This window comes from Zalophus californianus, chromosome 15, assembly GCF_009762305.2.
Source record: "Zalophus californianus isolate mZalCal1 chromosome 15, mZalCal1.pri.v2, whole genome shotgun sequence".
Taxonomy (NCBI): domain Eukaryota; kingdom Metazoa; phylum Chordata; class Mammalia; order Carnivora; family Otariidae; genus Zalophus; species Zalophus californianus.
Window position 1 is genome coordinate 37,242,492 of NC_045609.1, and position 19,919 is coordinate 37,262,410.

At 43.4% G+C, this 19,919-nt stretch overlaps 1 protein-coding gene across 26 annotated transcripts in view; it reads right to left on the reverse strand.

Moving 5' to 3' along the window:
* The window catches only part of KCNMA1 (potassium calcium-activated channel subfamily M alpha 1), a 746,603-nt gene that overhangs the window by 85,621 nt on the left and 641,063 nt on the right, over positions 1-19,919 (reverse strand). For all 26 annotated transcript variants that reach the window (XM_027596063.1, XM_027596088.1, XM_027596077.1 and 23 more), the window contains one exon: positions 5,495-5,588. In XM_027596063.1, coding sequence (XP_027451864.1) covers positions 5,495-5,588 — 94 coding nt within the window. The remainder of the gene's footprint in view (positions 1-5,494; positions 5,589-19,919) is intronic.

The following is a 19,919-nucleotide window of genomic DNA, read 5'->3' on the forward strand; positions in this document are numbered from 1 at the left end:
CATTCAGAGGTGAATTTACTTAGCTAAGCTGTCCCTGCCTTCCTTCTTTATTCTGCCCAGTTGGAAGGAACTGCGAGAGTGGCATTCTGTCCCCAGCTTTGACGGGGCTCAGGACATCTTGCCATTTTCTATTACTAGAACCTTTCAAGTTGGCAGTCCTAACAAAAAGACCCTATGGTAGGTATGAGGCAAAAGAGAGGGATGGGACTTAACAAGCAGACGAGTTTATTTCACTTAATGATCAGTAAATGCCCAAGAGGCTAATCAGTTTTCCTCAAATCCTACTTCCCTTCCTATTCAGGAATCCAACCAATCTCTAATATTTTTTGGGCCTTGTGACATGAAGCTCCCCTCACCATGTTCAATTTCTCTGTTTTCAGTATTGTCAATTATCCTTGCTAGCCTGGCTGGGGACCATCTCTTTGGTAAACACATCCTGCACGTGTCCTCATGGCTCATGGCCCCTCTATCTGACTCCAAGTTTCCGAGGTCCTGGAGAAACAGGTGTAACATGGACTCACGTCAGGAGTGCTGTGTGTCCTTCTTGGGAAGACTGTGGCCCACTTCTGGCCCACTATTCTACAGCAAACCCTGAGTGGTTTGGTACCCAAAGGACCTTGGCGAAGGCTGGGGCTGGCTGGGCCTTCTTCTCACACCTCTCTATTTATGTAACGTGTGTCTCCAGAAGGCTGCCCTGATGGAGGGTTCCTTCTATACCTCTCCTTACACTGCCACCAGTGACCCTCCCAAAACAGTGTCTCCTCAAGAACTTGCAAGGGTTTCCCAGTACCTATGACAAGGCAAGGCAAAGGCTTTCAGGAGTGGGTACAAGAATACTTTCAGATTTCCAAGTCCACTTATGCCACCTTAAGGACCCCTTGCTCCAGCCACACCAAGCCACTTACTATGGCCTGAGCACTCTCCTTCTTTCCTCCATTGGACAGAACAGTGAAAGAGTTAATACTATGGACTTGGAAGCTAAACCACCTGGGTTCAAATCTTCCTCATTGGGTAAGACTCACTAGATCCACCAGACTTTACGTCTCTGTTACTCAGCTTCTTCATCTGTAAAATGGGGGAAAGTGTAATTCCTAATCATGGAGTTAGAGTTAAGATTCAGTGAGTTCACAGTCATAACACTCTTGGAATGATGCCTGGCACCCAGTAAACAATGAACAAGGGTAGGCATTGATATTACTAGAGAATTCTCCTCATCATCCAGGGCTAGGTTTAAATGAAAGCTCCTTCACAAACCAGCTTCAGCCTCCCAAACCAGAAGTAATGGCAGCTCCCTCTGTTCTCACAGCCCATGCGAGTACATCTCCAAGCTGTTTCTACTTACACATGTAGAAACATATATATATATATATTTGCCATATATGCTTGCCCGTCTCCTCCATTAAACTGTGATCGTTTTGAAGAGAGACCTACTCTAACCCATCTTACTTTACGTTCTTCAAAGACCTTCTACAACCCCAAATACAGTAGGTTTTCAAAAAACATTTGCTAGATGAGAATTAATCTGAGAAAAGGAATTGAAACAGACAGCTGAAATGCACAGCCTTTTTGGATCCCATTTGAGGATATTGTGTGAGAGTCCAGGCATTTACTCTATACTGTCTACCTGCTGGAGAAATATTCTTAGTATCTACCAGCGTTTGTGAATTCAACTCCTTGAAGGTGGCCATGGAAAGAACTGAAAATGATTGTAAGCCGGACAGGGATGGAGGGAATCCATGAATCTGCTTCAAGTGTAGTCAAAATGGTGCCCAGTGTGCTTTTTTTTTCCCCCCCAGAGAGCCTTTTTAGAGAGCTTTCACATGATGTTCAGCGGGGTCTGCGGGACCCCCAAATTAAGAACACTTGACGTGGTTATCCAGAGACAATGTTCTTGCCCTCTACCGCCCTGCATCAGAAGGGAAGCACAGCCATCCCCACAAGGCACAGACTCATCAGCAGGAAGAAGTGGGCAATGAGGGCTTGGTGACTCAAAAGGGAAATGAGGAGAGGTTCCTTAAATCATTCCATGTTAAGAGATCAACAAGGAAGGCAGATAACAGGAACCTGGGCAACTCCGTGGCCTGTTCCTCCTGGGGCGGGTTTGTGAAGCCGAAGGTTATCTGTCATGATACAGGACTTGCTGGCTTGGAGCACAGACACTTGCCACTTGGCTCAGTTGGGCTGTGAGAGTTGTTTTCTGTCAGGCAACTATAAAACCTAGTGCGTCAGGATCCAGACACACAAAACGAGGCTGTTCACCTAATGGCTGTGGGGAGAGCTAAGTGACACTGAAAAACCAGGGTGAGCCTGATCCCAGAACAAAGGGGACACAAAGACCATGAGTGCAGAGTCCCCATAGCACTTCCCACTGGCCGATGGTTTGCAGGGAACCCTCGTGCAGGAGCCTGTTTTATTTGCCAAAGCCACCGTGGTAAATTAAAGCCCATCCTAGCCCCATTCCGGGCTCTCGGGTTTCTCCTGGAGCTATTCCTGTCACTGTCCATACGCCCCTAAAACCTTTCCACCTTCAGAATGCTTGATTCTGCTCAAACAAGCCAAGCCACAAACTCACGTCGAAAAGCCCACTTCAGATAAGTCATTAGCTTCCTTTATGGATTTTTCAGGTCAGAAGGAATGGGACCTGAGAGTCCTATCTTCTGTAGAGTTGAAAGGGAGTACTGAAAGAGGTGGGGTGACCTGGAGAAGCCACAAGAGACCGCATGAGCCCCTCTCTTTCTTCTCAGTCAACAAGAGACACGTAACAGAATTAGGTCCTGGCCACCTCCCTGTCTGTGCCAGACATTCAAACCAAGCGAAACTGCCCACGGGTTCTTCATTCACATGCTGGAAATGAAAGGAAATGGAGGGCTCAGCACCTTGTCTTTGCTTCCACGGCAGAAGACGATGCAGAGCACCTGGGACATAGAAAGTCACGGTGAAGGAGGAACGTTGAAGACCCTCTGACTTGTCATGGGACGGCCCGTGTGAGCTGAGCTGTCATCGAGACTGCTGTGGGCAGGTGGGGTAAAGCAGTAGCTGTGGCCAGAGAGTAGCCCAAAGGCACCAACACCAGGAACCCAAGTTCTGTAGCTTGGCAAGCTTCAGCCCGCTGCCTGACCCACGTTTAGCAATTCTGATGTACCACAGAGCAGACAGCTCCAGCCCAGGATGACTGCTCCCTCAGCCCCTCTCCAACAGGCAATGAAAGCAAGACCCACTTTGAAAATTCTCCCCCATCATGCAAACTGACATAGGCATGCTTTTCAAAAACCCACAGCCAATCTGTTGATCATTACTTATTTACAAAGGCCTTCGGGCAGAAAGTCCTGTAAAAACCATGCTTGATACGGTATACACTAGCTTTTTCTGCTTGTGGAAAAAAAGTCCCCCCAAGGCTACCTCAAACCATCACTTTCTATTGCACATAAAATGTAGCGTGTAACACTAAAGTATTTAATATATATGGTATAATATATCTACAGGAAAGGCATTTGTGTAGAAGTATGTTACCCTGGATTTGGTAATTTGATGTTTTGCTGAAGGCTACGACTTAAAAAAGCTTCCACCTCGTACAGAAGACCTGTCATCTTGGTACCCAAGAGCCAACAGAATAAAGAAGTACCCTTAAGCAGCAAAACTTTGACACAGCTTTGAAGCATATGAAAACAGTATAACGCCTCAGAATTATTATTACTCAAGATCAAAGAAATGAGCCATACTTTACATAGCAAACAGGGACAGGGAATTTGGCTCCAAAGGTTTCAGATTTTTCAGACTTCTCTTTATTTATTTATTTGCTTCTCTAAATTTAGGCAAAAGAAAGCGCCTGGGCTTTTCTCTACTTTAAATGGATAAAACTATTAACATTAGATAAGGCGATTACCAAAAGGTGAGTAAATAGGAAATGAATGCTAGCATGACAACTGGCATCATAAAAATGAGGAGCTTGGCAGTTGGTGCATTTTATTCCTCCTCATAAACTATAAACGAGCATGTAAATCAGCAACACCCCAGCAAGACTGCATGAAGGTGCAGGCAGAGGACTGTCCAGGAAACATCTTACAGGAAGAGATTATCATAATGGAAAAGGACATAGGGCTAGGAATCCTCCATGGGAACCTGTGTCCTCAGCCGCAGGGAGAAGGACCGCCCCATCTGCATCCTAGAAGGGTGGCCATGGAGGGCCCGGAGACGTGAATGTATGGAGAGAGGGAAGAGCAGGGGGAAATGGCCATCATTTTATTTCAATAATCAAAGGGAGAAGAGCAGCCAATGTCAAAGAAGAGAAGAAGAAGAAGAAGAAGAAGAAGAAGAAGAAGAGAAAAGAAAAGAAGAAGAAAGACAAAGAAAAGAAAGAAAGAAAAGAAAGAAAAAAAAGAAGAAAGAAAGAAAGAAAGAAAGAAAGAGAAAGAAAGAAAGAAAGAAAAGAAAGAAAAAGAAAAGAAAAAAGAAAAAAGAAAAGAAAAGAAAAAAAAGAAAAGAAAAGAAAAGAAAAGAAAAGAAAAGAAAGAAAAAGAAAGAAAGAAAGAAAGAAAGAAAGAAAAAGAAAGAAACATCAAGCATCAAGATGTCAGGTGTTTCCATGACAGTGATCATTTAGGGATCACTCCTGTTTCATCACCGAGGTGCTAGAGAGTTAGGATGTTAGAGGAAATAAGCACTGGGATTGGCAGATGAATCAAAAACAACCAGGGGAAATGAAAGATGAAGAGGCCCAAAAGAGAAATCTGCAGAACTCTGTTGAAATTTGGTTTCATTTGCCATTTCCAAGATGAAGCCATAGTCAAGATGGATGGATGGAAGGAAGGAAGGACAAAAGGGAGGGAGGGAGGGGGGGAGGGAGAGAGAGAGAGAGAGAGAGTACACACACACTCTATTTCATAATTAATATTGCTTTTAGCCTGAGCAGAACTGGATTACTTTTGAACTTTGCTTTGTCAAGTCCACAGATTATTAGACTTTTTTATCAGTCAAAATCAATTAACAGAAATTGGATTTCAATCGACAGGATAAAAAGAAGGTAATCTTCAGGTTCATTTTTGATTGTGATGATACATCTCACATATGGCCTTAAGTACAGAAAACAGTCCTCGGAGGGACTCCAGCAGAAAGAGACTCGCCGGAGGCAAACTAACCACACGCGTCTCTCTGATTGGTTCCCGGCGTCATTAGTGCCACTGCTGTTTAGGAACTACACATAGACAGGACATGGTGACAGCTAAGACTTTAAAGCCTATGTATTTTTCAAACAGCTTTTCAAACTGTTTTTCATGACAGAATTTTTTCAGCTCTATCATTAACTGCTGACAAGCTGACAGAATAAATACTCCAGCCTTTAAGAAGCCACCTAACGATGGGTCCCCTCCCCCGCCTCGTGCTTGCCTTGCCGGGGGAGGGGAGGCGCTGGGCCCGGGCCGGGCGGGGAGGGGGCCCTGAGGGGAGGAGAGGAACTGGAGGGGTGCCCCGCGTGGGCCCTCGTGGCCCCTCTTCTTACCTCATCAGCTTGGGTGAGGAGCTCGGCGAGTTCCGCATGCCTCCGTTCCGCTGCTTTTTTTTGGGGGACAGTGTTGATGGCTGCTCATCTTCAACTGGAAAGACAGGCAGCTCATGAGATTATGAACAGTTGGAGGGCAGACTGAGAGATACAGGCAAGATATCAAAGGACACACACTCACGGCTCAGTCACTCACTAGGAACTCATGACTGTCTTTTAGGACCCAGTGACAAAGACCAAATGTGTTAGTCAAAGAGGCCGGCTTAGAAAAGGTGAAATCATCACCTCTTAGCACTCTAGCTTTTGAACATGCACTTGAAACAGACTACACCAGTTTGTAAGCACCCTGCCATAAGAGAGAAAAGAAATCATGATTTATCCATATATAAAAAATATTCACATATATATATATTATATATATATGTGGGAACACTCAATCATTATTCTTAGAGTTAATTTCAGTTACTTCACTGAGTAATCAAATGGGTTTTTCCAAAACCACAATCAGAAATAAAGTTGTATGGGCAATGGCAGCAGAAGAGCAGCCAGCCAGTTGATCCTACAAACGAACCAACTTAGCTGGTGCCTAATCCCTGCACGCCAGGGCAAGAGCCTTGGAGAGAGGCAAGGAACCGAGGCCTTGACAGCCAATGTTTCAATCAGTCAGGACTGGGAACATTGGTGCCTGCTGGCTCAAGGATCCCCACCCCATCTCAGCTCTGTCCCTGCTGCTCCCTAGAGGGAGAGCATGTGGGGGCGTGCACATGGGATCCTTTCTCCACTCATTAAGACTGGACTGTGAGGTTGGAGAACCAGGCCGGAGAAGAGCACCCGAATGAAGGAGGAGGCTGCCACTGAGTGATATCTCTGATGATGTGGTAGGGGGCAAGGAGGGAGGGCAGCAGAGGGCGTTGGAAACCAAAGGCTGTTTTCCAAATGTCTAAACCACACAGATTGCTAAGCAATGTGAAGGTTCGCTCACAAACAACACAGCACACTCTACTGCTTTTGCCCAAAGACACCCACTAATAAGCTTTATAGATGTATTAGCTTGCATCATGCTTCTTTTTAAGAGAGCTGCTTGATAATTAGCAAATGCGCACCCAGCCTGTCACCCAAGGGCATCAGCAGCAAAATTCTAGCCCTCCTCTACCCACCCCCAACAATTCAGGCTAAAGCTGTAATGTCAAGAAGGAAAAATATAGGATCCTTGGATTCTTAGAGTTGACTGCAACACAGACTGGGAGGAAGCACCCTTGAAACCCGGAATGCACGGCAGTTACCTTAAAGCTAAGAAGAGAAATATTAGCAGTGATGACATCAAAAGAAGCTTGACATATGTTAATGGTGTAAGTCTTATTCGGCGGGGGCGGGGGGGGGGGGGCGGGAGGAATGTCATCTCAGCTACTTGACATTGCCCGGGAAGACCCATATCCATATTGGGACATGCATTATATGATACTTCCCTGAAAACCCTAAATAAATTTAGTATGTTACGATACATGGTTCGCAGGGATTCTAATAATCCAACTATCTTCCAAGCCTGCTTCAAAGTACCCCACTTGGTACATTCCCCTATTCCACTGTTCGTCTGGGCTTGTCTATATTCTGGCTGACACATGGAAAGGGAACAAGAATGCAGTGAGGTGAGAGTGATTCCAGAAGCAGCAAAGACAAGAAAGCACCTACAAATGCCCACAGCCCACTCATTCTACCAGCTACTCTCCGGCCCCATCCCCCCTGAGGCCCAGGCTCAGGCTATGACCCTATCAGTCACTTAGGGCTCCAGGCAGGAACTATGTGGCTGGGAGGATATCACATCTTATCAGAAATGAGTATCCACAGCAAATCACACAGAGACTAAACAGCACTTAAAAGATTAAAGGAAATAAATACAAGCCACATAAATGGTATTGAAAAAAATCACTTAGAGTTGATATGCATCTCTCGGCAAGCAAACAGGCACTCTGAGCTTGACCTGAATTCATCTTCCTTTCGCAGGATAGGGGGCCGGGCATCCCAGGTTAATAATGGGGTAGAAAGGCAGTGAGTGAAAGAGAAAGGGAGAGAGAGAGAAAGACAGAGAGAAAGAGAGAGAGAGAGAGAGAGAGAGAAAGGTGTGTGTGTATAAGTATACTTCTGCATTTTCCCTATCTAAGGATGGGGTAGAAAGTTTTGCACTGATTCCACCCATAATACAAGTTCACCTTTTCATATGGACCACTTGCAATTGCTGTATTGTGTTCAGGGTGACCTCAATTAGTTGTCACATGACAGACTGGATAACATGTGTGCCTATGAGTGGGTCTAGCTGGGGTGAAAAGTTCTCTCCTCTATCACACGGGCCTTCTTATGGTTAGAGTGACATACCCAGAAAGGTCTTTTACCCAACCTAGGCTACTATGACTAGCTTTATGCAAGGCCACCAGATGTTGCCATGGTTTTGTCCAATTTATTCAGTGAGTCCATTTCAGTAAGGTCCTGAAGAGAAGCCCCACTCACTGGCAGTTCTATTGGAGTCTTTTGCTTAACTATTGTCTCCCCATTTGCACTGGACCTATAATAAATAACTCTCTTTGGTTAAGTGCCCATTATCCTTGCACCTTGTCACTGTTTGTTTACATGCAGTGATCTTCACGTGGAAGATGTGTAAGTTAATACCTGTTACCCAGCTCCAGGGAAACACTTTGTTCTAGTGCTAAAGTTATGCCTCCTTCTATGCAAGGAAACTATTTATTTTCATTGTAACTCAGAAAGATCATCCATCATAATCATACTGCATTTAAACTGGGATTTGTTCTCTTAAATGAAACTCATGTTCACAGGTTTCCTCCTGCACTCACAGGCCTGGAAACGCAGATCCGTTCCCTGAAGAAATGGGTGGAAAAAAATGTCTTCAGCTTAAATATATGAATGTTGTGTAATGGAGACCATTACATATGGCTTAGATCCCACGAGAGAAGCAGTGATAACTTCTCTCTCATAAGTAGGTTATAAACCATATTTAATTATTATCCTTTATAGGGATTCTATCAATTTCTGCATATTTAAAGAAAACAGATCTAGAAAAACTTTTAGTTAAGCTATAAAATATAATTTTCATCTCATGACTTCTGTGACTATATGTAAGGAATAAAAATAGAATTAAAAGGGAGACTGAAATTTACTTACTTTCATGAGAGACAAATGTATTGAGGTAATTGGCCACTACCTCATGCCAATGCACATTTATGGGCTCCTACTTAGTCTGCTTTTTGGCTAATAATCATACACCCCTGTCTCTGGCATTTTCACTCGCATCATGCTGTGGAAGCACATGAAGATACGATCTTTGAAAGGAACCTGACTTACTGGCTTCTTTAAAACACAAACAAGTTCAGGAATCCAATGTGGAATTTTTATAGGAGCTGAACTCCTTCCAGTCTCCAAGTGCTCATAAAATTCAAGGGCTTGTTTTTGCACATCCCTAAGTATAACACTTAATGTGCTGTTGTAACTTCCCAGCGCTCACTTGTCTAATAGGCTCTGAATCTAACAGTTTTACAGTTGGGGAAGACTCAGTGCTAGAAAAATGTCAGGCAAGTCTAATTAGGCTTCAGATCCCTTGGTTTGCGCTAGAGTTTAATTTAAAGTTACAATGATGTTTTAACATGTTTGCTTATACTTGACTAAAGAGGATTCATTATTTCAATGACATAACCTCCAGACAATGTTCTGGGAATTGATTTAAGATGTGGTGGTAATTCCAACAGCCTTAATGCAGAGTCGAACATCTGTAACAACATTTTACTCTACTTTTCATCGGCATTCTGTTTTCAAGCAAAAGCAAGGCAACATCCTCCAGAAACACTGGCCAGAGCTCTGGGCTTATTTCAAGATGATCATATATTTCACTGGATTTTTTTTTTTTTAAAGAAATCCCTTTCTTTATTGGCCTCGCCAGCTTGCAAACACCATGTCAGGGTTACCAATGCCTCTTTGGGGGCCTTTTGAGTAAAATGGGGCAAGGATTCCAACTTTCAGCTTTTCTAAACAGCCTAACGCTGACATGTGATGGATCCAGAGCTCAGGTCCAGCCTGGGACACATTCCCTCTTCCCCTTCCCCGTTTCTGCCACAGGGTTTGGGGGGATGACGCCCTTTGACACTTAAAGGTGAATTTGTTGGCCGGAGTTAAAAAAACACTTCAAAGCAAATAACCTCAGAAATGCAATAAAAGGCAAACAAACCATAAACATGAATCGACCGGCTATCTCCATTACATTATGAATCACCACATCTGGAGAAACCCACATCTGCACACACTTAGCAGGTCATTAGTAATGTCATATTCACACTGGAATCACTCAGAGTGAGCGGCATGCAAAGTGGCTTGAACGCAAAGGCATCTAGCTAACAGGGCTTCCGATGAAGGTCTTGAGCAAGCTGCTAGACTGGAGGCAGGGTCGTTTTAATTGTTATTTCTTGTCTGCTATGGCTTTTCTCTTTGATATTTTGCTGCCCAACAAGCTGAATGCATGCTGAAATCGACAACAGTACATCTGTCTTCTTCAACCGAGCTCAGCATGTTAAGATAGAACGCTGAAGCGTGCGGTTATTAAAAGAGGGGTGGGCTCCCCAACTCCTTCACCTGGCTCGGCCACAAGCCGAGGATTGTGAGTTGTGTCCTTGGACTCAAATGGGTCTTTGGGATAGCGTGATCTAGATGCAACCTTGACTGCCAAACATTAACAAGAAAAGAAAATGGAAATGAATCCTTTGCGAAGTTTTTCATTAGGGAAGTTCCAAACAAGTTTTATCACCGAATAGAATTATAGCTTTCCATGAAAAGGGGAGTTTCTTCCTCACAGCTCAACTGCGGTTTTCTTTTACCCTGATGGCTTCTTGAAATTCTTTTTGCTGTGTTTTTGTCATCAATGTCAGAAGGGACAGTATGTCAGAAAACAATCTTGTTTGTGCAATAATTTCCCAAAACCTACAGAGTACCCTTCTCCCTATGACATACACGGACACCGAAAACTCAGTTTAGCAGCAAGACCAGACCAATTATTTCCTGAAGTCTCTGCTAGGATGCATCCTACTGAATAATCATTATATTCCAAGTCATCAATCCTCAAAGTTAAAGTATCGTTTTCATCTCAAACAGCAGGCTTGGTCAGCTTGGTCGTGATTGCTGCCTGACTTGTGTTAAAAGCCATGGGTTTGCCACTTCTAAGAAAGAAGGAGGTATAGCATCTCCTTGTATCATGAGTGATAAAAAGACAAGTGGGTGCATGTTTTCCATCTTTCAGGATGAGAATCTTGTTTTACCCAAACCGAGGGTAAGGAGAGACTGGTCAAGTTGCCAGGCTAGGGACGTAATAGTGTGCTTCCTATATTCTGTGGGTTTACAGACTTTCTCCCCAAGAAAAATCATGTAAGTCATAGTAATACAGGCTTTTCCCAATATGCAGTTCACAATGGACAAAACTCCCAAGCTGACCCAACCTCTCTCTAATATGATGGAAAGCCTAAGACTGTCACCAGAAAATCTGGGCTACTTAATTCTCAAGGTCTTATAATGTAGCCACGAAAGAGCACTCCCTGGGTGGGAGCGCAGAATGGTGCCCGCTTTCTGGAGGGACGTCTCCTGTCTTATAATCATAGACTACCAGAACCGTAGCTGCCTGTCACACAAACCAGGTGGGTGAGGAGGTGCAGATGCTTCCAGAAGCAGTGAAGGAAAACAACAACAAGAACAACAAATGCTAGATAAACAACCCATACTGTGAGTTTGGTTTTCTAATTGCTGCACAGGAGCACTTGTATACTTGTATACAGTTGGTTCCGGAGGAGTCGCAGAAGCAGGGTAGGACGTGTGCCCATCAGTGAGGTTGAGCAGCTAAGGAGGCTAGGGCACAGTGAGGCCGGCACTGGAGCCAAGCTCTATGCCTAGAGGGTCATGAGCAGCTCAATATCAGAACACGGGGGAGTTGAAGTGGGTGATATCCTTGAAATGAGAGCTTCTGGTCTGGAAACCTTGGGATAACATATATCCCCAGCAGATGGGTGAACACTTAGCAGTATTATTGGTAAGACCACTCAATAAACTTATATTTGAAAGATCATGGAGACTATTAATACACAGATAATGAAAAGATGAAGGATGCTCAATCTCAAAAGCAATGCCAACAATAATAACATCTCCAACATATAACATATATAATTGTCTACAACAGAACAATCACTTCATTATTTACATTATCAGGCAGGACAATTTCACAACTTCTAGCTGAGAAATAGGAAATACATTTATTTGGAAAATCTAGAGGATGTGGGTTGAAAATAACACTAACCTGCCATTATGGAACATGAGTTTGGAAGTGGCTCTGTGGACCCGAGCCCAGGCACAGGGGCAACTGCCCCCAGGTAGGCTGACAGGGCAGGGAGGGGAGGTTTGTTGCAGCTTTTTCATTTCTGGCTTTTGTAGAGCTAATAGGAGAAAGGGGAGGGAGACTTTAAGGAACAATAGGTTACGTAGAAGTTAATCACAGGGTGTATTTCTGGCTCTATTTACTGCCTGGGAAACCTGAATTGTGTAAGTTTGAGTCCATCAACACAGAGTAATGAAAGAATTCAGCTCCTACATGGGAGAGAGAGAAAAAAATACTATATAAATATACTAACAGAACCCACATGACCTGGATTGCAATGTTCTCTGTGGAAACGCCACAGGCCTAATGGATCCTATGAAATCACACAGGGTGGATTAGATGTTACCTACAGAACCCATGCCCCCCACCCATCTCAAACCATAAGACTCATGTTCTGTATGCATCCTGGTAGGAGTCTAACATTCCTCAAGTTCCCCTGTATCTAGAATCTCAGCTCATATATCTTTGCAAAAAACTTGACCTGCTGTAATAACTTGCCCAATGCTCTGATCGGTATTGGGTAGAAAACTCCTTTTGGAGATCTGGTTGCCTTTGGCTCTTTTTTTCTTGGAACAGATTGTTTCTATCATCTCTAGGGCAAAGAAAAGTCTCAAGCAAAGACTAGATATTAGCTTCTCAGAGATGAGACGCAAAGATAAACAATGGGATTCTAAGAGCAAATACACGACTACCATGAGAAATGCAAGAATTTCCTTGAATTATTGCTGTGGAGTTTGGAGATTGGGAGGGCAGTATAAGATGGAAGATAACTTTTACTTTGAATCAAACTGGGGAGAAAAATACAGAAGTCCGACAAAACAGCCCCTTCTCAACTTTCCTTCTCTCCCTGTTCTTTACTGACACCAACGAGATGCTAATGGCTTTGAAGCCAAAAAGTATAGGTATCTGACTCCTTTCTGTAGCTCCGGCACACGCGGTGCCTGTTTGTGGGGGACAAGTTTCAGAGTAGGGATGAGCTTGCCAAGTCCCTGGCACCAAGAGCTGCTTTCTTTCTTCTTCTATTTCTCAAGTTTCAGGGTCAGCAAACCGTAGTCTGGAACATGTTTTTGTATACTCCATAAGCTAAAACTGTTTTTACATTTTTAAGTGGTTGGGTGAAAAAAATCTAAGAATAATATTTCATAACACATTAAAGTGATAGGAAACCCAAATTGCAATGGCTATAAATAAAGTTTTATTGAAACATGGCCACAGTTGTTCATTTACCTATTGTCTATGGCCGTTCTCACTGTACAACAGAGTTGAGTCATTGCAATAGAGACCCAGTGGCCTGCAAAGCCTGAGATGTTTACTACCTGGCCCCGATAGAAATTTTTTGCTGATCTATGCTTTCATTTATCTTCTCATATTTTCCTAGCCGTCCAGTTTTTGAAAAGCACGATGTTCTTCCCGATCTGCCAAGATGACCAAACAACAAAAGGAACCCACGTGGAGCCCACGTCAAGTGCACAGATCTGGGGAAATTGGGAGGGACAGAGGTAGCTTAGCGCTCCGATTATCCCTACTATCCAACCTGCTAGGGGTCTGGCAGGTCCCCCGGCATTTGGGGAAACCAATCAGGTGAGTTTCGTATCTTCCAACTCAAGTGAAGTCAGATTCATCTACCTCGCACTTTGAGAATCAAGGCAAACCACATCTACCACGAGCAATTCCTTGAAGCTGTCAGTGTGTGCCTCAAGTCCACCCTGAGAGAGCCTGCACAAGACAACAGATTAACCATTAGACTAGATATGTTGAAAATATACAGCTTCAACCTTTCCCCAGCTAGCTCAGAGCGATATATAGATGATTATTTCAACCGTCAGCTGCCGCATAGATTTAAACCCCTGCGCAATAACTCCTGGATTCATCTGCCCCTTGTCAAACTTGTACGGCTTTAGTTGGAGGATACATGGTGTGGCAGTTTCACTGTGAATCCAGAATGATCCAGACGGCTGCTGTCTCTTTGTTAACAGGAAGCCAAACTGATGAGTTTGTAATGCATTTCTTATCAAAGGTAGTCTCGGAAAAAAAAAATGCGCCCCATCAGTTTGGTTAGAATTTCACATATAGTAGATTCGGGGCTTAATCAGAGCATCTCTGTTATTTCCATGAGGAAAATAGATAATTCTGCATCCATCCCATTAAAATCACTTTATGCTGATGAATTACAGTATTTATAAATTTATAATTATCTTTGATTTTTCCCCTCCTTCAGTATACTTAATAAAATCATCAGCTAGAGCCCAGAAAACAATGGTGCTTTGTAGATATGAGCATGCTAATATATATTTTTAAGTTAATGCCTATCTTTTTGAGCTGTGTGTCTAAAATGATCATAGCGAATAAAGGGATTGTAATTTTCAACTCATATGTTTAACAAAGACAAAATGGACTATAATGGAGTTTATGGAGCCTGTAAAGGAACTCTTCCTCTAATATGGTTCGTTATCAAATAGATTTGGATTTACCGTCGGATAAATCAGGTCCCTCTGAAATGTACCAAGAGTAAATAACGATATACTACTGAACACAGCTCCTGGCACATGGAGAGTGCTGCCAATTTTTTGTGCTGTTTATTCAGTATGTAAATGCCAGCATTAAAATAGCTATTTGTCCTGTCTTCATTTAAAATTCTGACATTTTATGCATCGTGGGTTTGTTTTTTTTTTTTTTTTTTTTGCATTTTGATTTTTAAAAATTTTGCATGAAACTCTCTCTTATCTTGACTCCTGAGGGTTTTGGTGCCCCCTTAAATGTGGAGCCCAAGGCAAGTGTCTCCCTCTCCTTACTCAAGCCCTGGCTGTGCCCTGCCCATTTCCCCAGAGTGTTCTCAAAAACCTGCTGGTTCTGCCGCCCTGCCTGTCATTACAAAGAAGTTAGCTTAGTTTGTATCCGCCTGTGTGTCTATACACTCCCTTGTTCAGAAGTGGGCAAGGCAAATATAAAACAAGAGTTATCCTTTTGATCACTTCATGCTGTTTGCATGAGATTGTTAAGGAAGACCCTTGCAAGAAAGGTTTCCTTGTGGATTTACAAATTGTCAGACATCCAAAGGAGTGGAGAAAAGATTGTGCTGCCTCAGGAATCTGAGATTTGCCACCTGCCTGGGGTGAGAAACAGAACAGAGAGAAGGGGTCAGGTCTCTCATGGACTTAATTTCACACTTCACATCAAATTCTTCTGGCTAACACAATGTTGATTTACATTTTCACTTTGGGGCAAAAGTTTTTACTTGCTTATATGTTTTGATTCAGATGTTACCTTCCTTCTCTTTTTGTTTTTCCTCCCCCGAAACAGCTTCAAGCAAATATGACTGACTGGCAGCAAATGTCCACATTTCATTTCCATTTTCACTTTACTGTTTACATTTTAAAAATTAATGTTTGCTCCAATAATTCTATTTGAAGACCAGCCTAGTGTCTAATTGTGTCTAATAATGAAATTGTTTCCTAAACCATAAGATGTTATGCAGGTAAGGACCATCATTATTATTAATATCATTAATATTACTGGTTCATCCATAAACACCATATCTTCCATTGAGCCAGCTGTGTCAAGAGCCACCAAGAATTCTAATATGTATTCCAGATGGTGGCACTGATACTTTCTTTGAAACTCAGATAAAGGTAAAATGCATGGGTTTTTAGCGCAAGCTAGGTACACTCCATGGCCCGATGAAGAATGTTCTGCCAGAACACTTTAGAAGTACTGTATGTTTTTAACCTTGGGAGGTAAGGACCAGTCTGGATTGTGATTTTACACTAAACACAGCATTTAGTATATTTCTTAAGGACATAGTCACCTTCTAAAGATGCTCTTGAACTATAAAATCATTATCTGCATTCTACTATAATTTATCCTCAGACAGATCCTGTGCAACATTTTAAAATGCTAGTGCATGGTAGGTTCCTTTCTGGTCAACACAGAGAACAAGGTAGAGAATGCAGGAGGAAGGCTGAAAGGGGTTTAGAGATATTCTGGTCTCATTCTCTTTGGGCTCAAGGCTACAGTAATATGCAGACCCAGAGCCAGGGCCCAGGTCTGCTGAATTCTAATCCAAACCAATTGCTGTCAGACTTCTGCGCATGAGAGTAGCATGAGAATACAAGTTTCTAGTCAGGCCTAAGTCCCACCTCTGATCCTTATTAGAGCTCTGATCTCAGACAAGTTACTCAACACCTCAATGTCACAGGATCTGCTGTTATCCCTGCTGGACACATGTGGACACTGGGATTTGGGGATGCTGGGGGTTAAAAGAGATAATCAGGGGCCACATGCTGACAACCTGAGGACCAAATACTGTCCCAACATGCTCTGCTGGGCACAAATTCTGCTCCTCCATGGGATTTTTGTGTGTAGGGCAATCTTTGAGTCTGAAGCTTGTCCCTAAAAATATGCTTTACTAACTTCTGTTTGAAAATCTTGCAAAAGACTGGGCTTCCGTTCCAGGAGGGTAAAGTGTCTCATAAGGCGTGAGCCCACCAGTTGGTCAAACACGCCGGTGCTGGTACTCCAGCCACAGGGCAGGCATCCCCATTTTACATCTCTGGCCCTGGCTCCGATGACTCTCAAGTGTGCCAGGAGGATTGTAAGGTATGGGAGATCCTTCTACATATGTCAACCCATATTGAGCTGCAAGAAAGAGTAACAGTTAACACAGGCCTTGTGGCCACACCGCTGGGTCCAAACCCAGGTATTGGCAACTTACCTAACCTCAGCTTTCTCACCTCTAAAATGGGAATACTCAGAGTACCTTCCCCATAGGGTTGTTGTGAGAAGGGACTGAAAACCTAAGAAGTGCTTAGAAGAATTCCTGGCAAGCTCAGGATAAATCTTACCCATCACTATTACCTTGGCTTTGAGTAATCAAAGTAATTAGAGCTCTCAGCCATTTGGTCCTTCTCCACAAAGCCAGTCTGCTCTTTTGACTTGGTTTTGCTCAGATGGGTTCATGTGCTCTCCTCTGCCTGGAGCAACTGATCCCGTATCTGTGCACTAGGACGGGGTGAGATTCAATTCCCACCCCACAGCCTCTGCTTTGGTTTGGCTGAGGCCCAAAGATTTCAGATGGCCCCAGTGAACTGCTCAGGTCAAAATAATTAGGCTGTGCCAAGTGTCATAAGAACAAAAAAAGCCAGAAAATGTTTAAATGGGCCTCAATTGGAGAAGGCTGGGACCATTCAGAGCAGTAACAAATGAAAGTCAGATGGGAACATGGAGAAAACCCACGGTTCCCTCTGAATTACAGGAAATTGGTACTGTCTGACTGTGAGGGGCTCTTTCCCTTGAATTTCTGGTGGGGGGTCACGAGCTGGGGGCATGCATGTGGGCAACGGTGGGGGTCAGGAGAGCAATGGGGCAGAGGGACAGTGGCTCTTTCACTGTTCTTTCCCACAGGTCGTCTTTTCACCTACCTACACTGTCCATCCTTCAAGAAATAGGTTAACCTGCCTCCTCCAGGAAGACTTCCCTGGCAACTGTCATAAGATAGAATCCCTCCTTTCTCTACAAATCCCTTGGCATTTCTCATCTCACACCCCTGTGACATCTCCTTATATTTTGGCATTATAGTTTCTTTTCCACTTCAATATGTCCTATTCCCCAATTAGACTTAGAAGTTCCTTTACTGCAGTTTATGCATCTATGAATCTCTCACACAGTGCGGAGCCCCTGGTGATGTTCCTAAGAAACAGATCCTAGTTGCCAGAGAGGTGGGATCACAAAGGGAAGAAGCTCAAAGGGCGCCCAAGTTCGTCCCAGCTTGGATCAAAGGCGTGCCTTGGAAAGACACCTCCCTCCCAGAGGATCGGCATTCATTAAGTAGATGGGCATTTTCAGCTCTGATCTGCAATGGTCCTGGGCTTAATGCTCTCTCCTGTTACTTGACAGATATCACAGGAACCAGCCATGGATGGAAGGCCTCCTAACTCTCCAGCCAAAAATTATGGCCCAAAACTTCCTACCTGACTCAATCCCAAAGCACTACAGAATAAGAAAGCAGAATCCCTGATCCAAGAAAAGTGTGGCCTAGCTCAGTAGTTCTCAACCCTGCCTTTCAACAAAACAGGCTGGAAAACTTTGCAGAACACCAATGCTTCAGTCCCACCTCAGACCCTATTCAACAAAACCCATGAGAGTGGGGGCTGGGACTGGGCATGGCTTTTTCTTTTTCTTGTTTTAAAGATGCACAACAGGAGAGAGCCTCAAGTCTAGCTGGAGAGACAACTGCATTATATATGGATATTTTACATGAAATAACGGTACAAAGGTGCTGCATGATAACGTCAGGTGAGGGCTAAAAGAAATGCCCCCTATGATGAGTGCTAGAAGATACGGGGTGGTCAGGAAAAAAAAGTCAGACTTGAAACAAGGGTGGGGTGGACAGAGCTGTTAGCCTTGTTCAGCCACATACCCTCTGAACCAAACACGGGGCCTGGAACACTCAGGGCATAGAAGCCACGGCGCCGAAGGAGCTCAACAGTGGTGTGCTAGGTGGAGGGGCGAGCTTGGACAAAGGTGGGGAAATGGGAAGGTACTAAGCTAGGGAACTATAAGAAAATAAGTTTGGCTAAAGCAGCCAGATTTATCTGAAGGCACAGTCGGGGGTATAAGGGACAGACAGCCTAAGGCTTTAAATTCCAAACGACAGAACTGTGAATATTAGATGTCAATCTGAATCCTCTGGAAGTTACTTTTTCTTCAGTTTAAATACTCAGATTCTGAGAGGGCGGCAGGTGGTTTGCATCTAGGCAGGGTCTATCAAAAGCCCCTCACTCAGCCTCCTTTCTTGCTGCCCACTTAAAAATTATAAGGATCCAAGATAAGATACACACGTTGTGTGCCTGAAACTAAACACGAGAAGGAGGCCCCTGGCAAGAGTCCAGTTCCCTTGGAGGTCTCGTTTTTACTCTGGAGAGTGTATCTGACAGGAAAATAAAGTTATTTAATGCTTTGGAAAGGGGTTCTGTGAAACTCACAAGGCTGCTTCCTCAGAGCCGGGCCAGGTCGATCTAACCTTGACTCTGAGACACTATCTCCCATCTTCAGCTATTCGAGAGGATCCTGTCCCATCTAAAAGGAACTGGGAGGAAAATCAGCAGGGTTTTGACTTGAACAAGAATACTGATTGCAGTCGACAGTTTGGAAAACATTTTCAACAAAACTAGAGCTTTCAGGTAGATTCACTGAGAAGGAAATATTTCCCTCAATTCTCTACTCCTTGGTTTTTCTTAACCAATAACACTTCAGCATTTTCTCTGTCAAAAGCATAGAAGTGAATAAAAGAAGAATGTACATAATGTTGTCTGGACCCTTGACCTGCACCCCTTAGACCAGTATGCAAAAAAAATTTATAAACTCAAGAGAGAAAATTCTTGGGGCAACTGGCTGGCTCTGTCATGGAGCATGCACTCTTGATCTCAGGGTCGTGAATTCGAACCCCAGGTTGGGGGTAGAGATTACTTAAAAAAAGAGAGAGAGAAAATACCAAGTGGCTTTCCCAAATTAATGGTTTCAAATTTTAAAAAAGAAAACAAGAAAAATATTTGCATTCAAAGTTCTTTATAGTCTGATAGGTAACACTTAATAATGAACACAATGAACAAATAAATGAGTCGTCCTGGGACGTATTTTAATTCTTCCCTTGCATAACCCCAATAAATCCATTGTCTCCTATCCTCTCCTAGCCAGGAGGGACACCCCAACACCCTGTATAAAAGGAAGAGTGTAAGTTTAAAAAAAAAAGGAAAAAAAGCATAGTTTTGTCTTTCAAAAAAATGGAAACAGGCTGTGCGTGGATGAAAGAACAACAAAAAAAAAGTTTTCCTTGTACATTTGTTGTTTTGCTTCACTGATGCCCAAATTGATGAGCTGATCAGCCTTTGTGTGGACAATTTTGTTCTAAAAAAAACAACCTAAAACCTCTGATCCTGATTGTCAGAAATTTAGCTTTGGCCCAGTAAGAAAGCAACATTCTTTGGTTAACTTGGATTCTAAAGTAATTCTTGATGA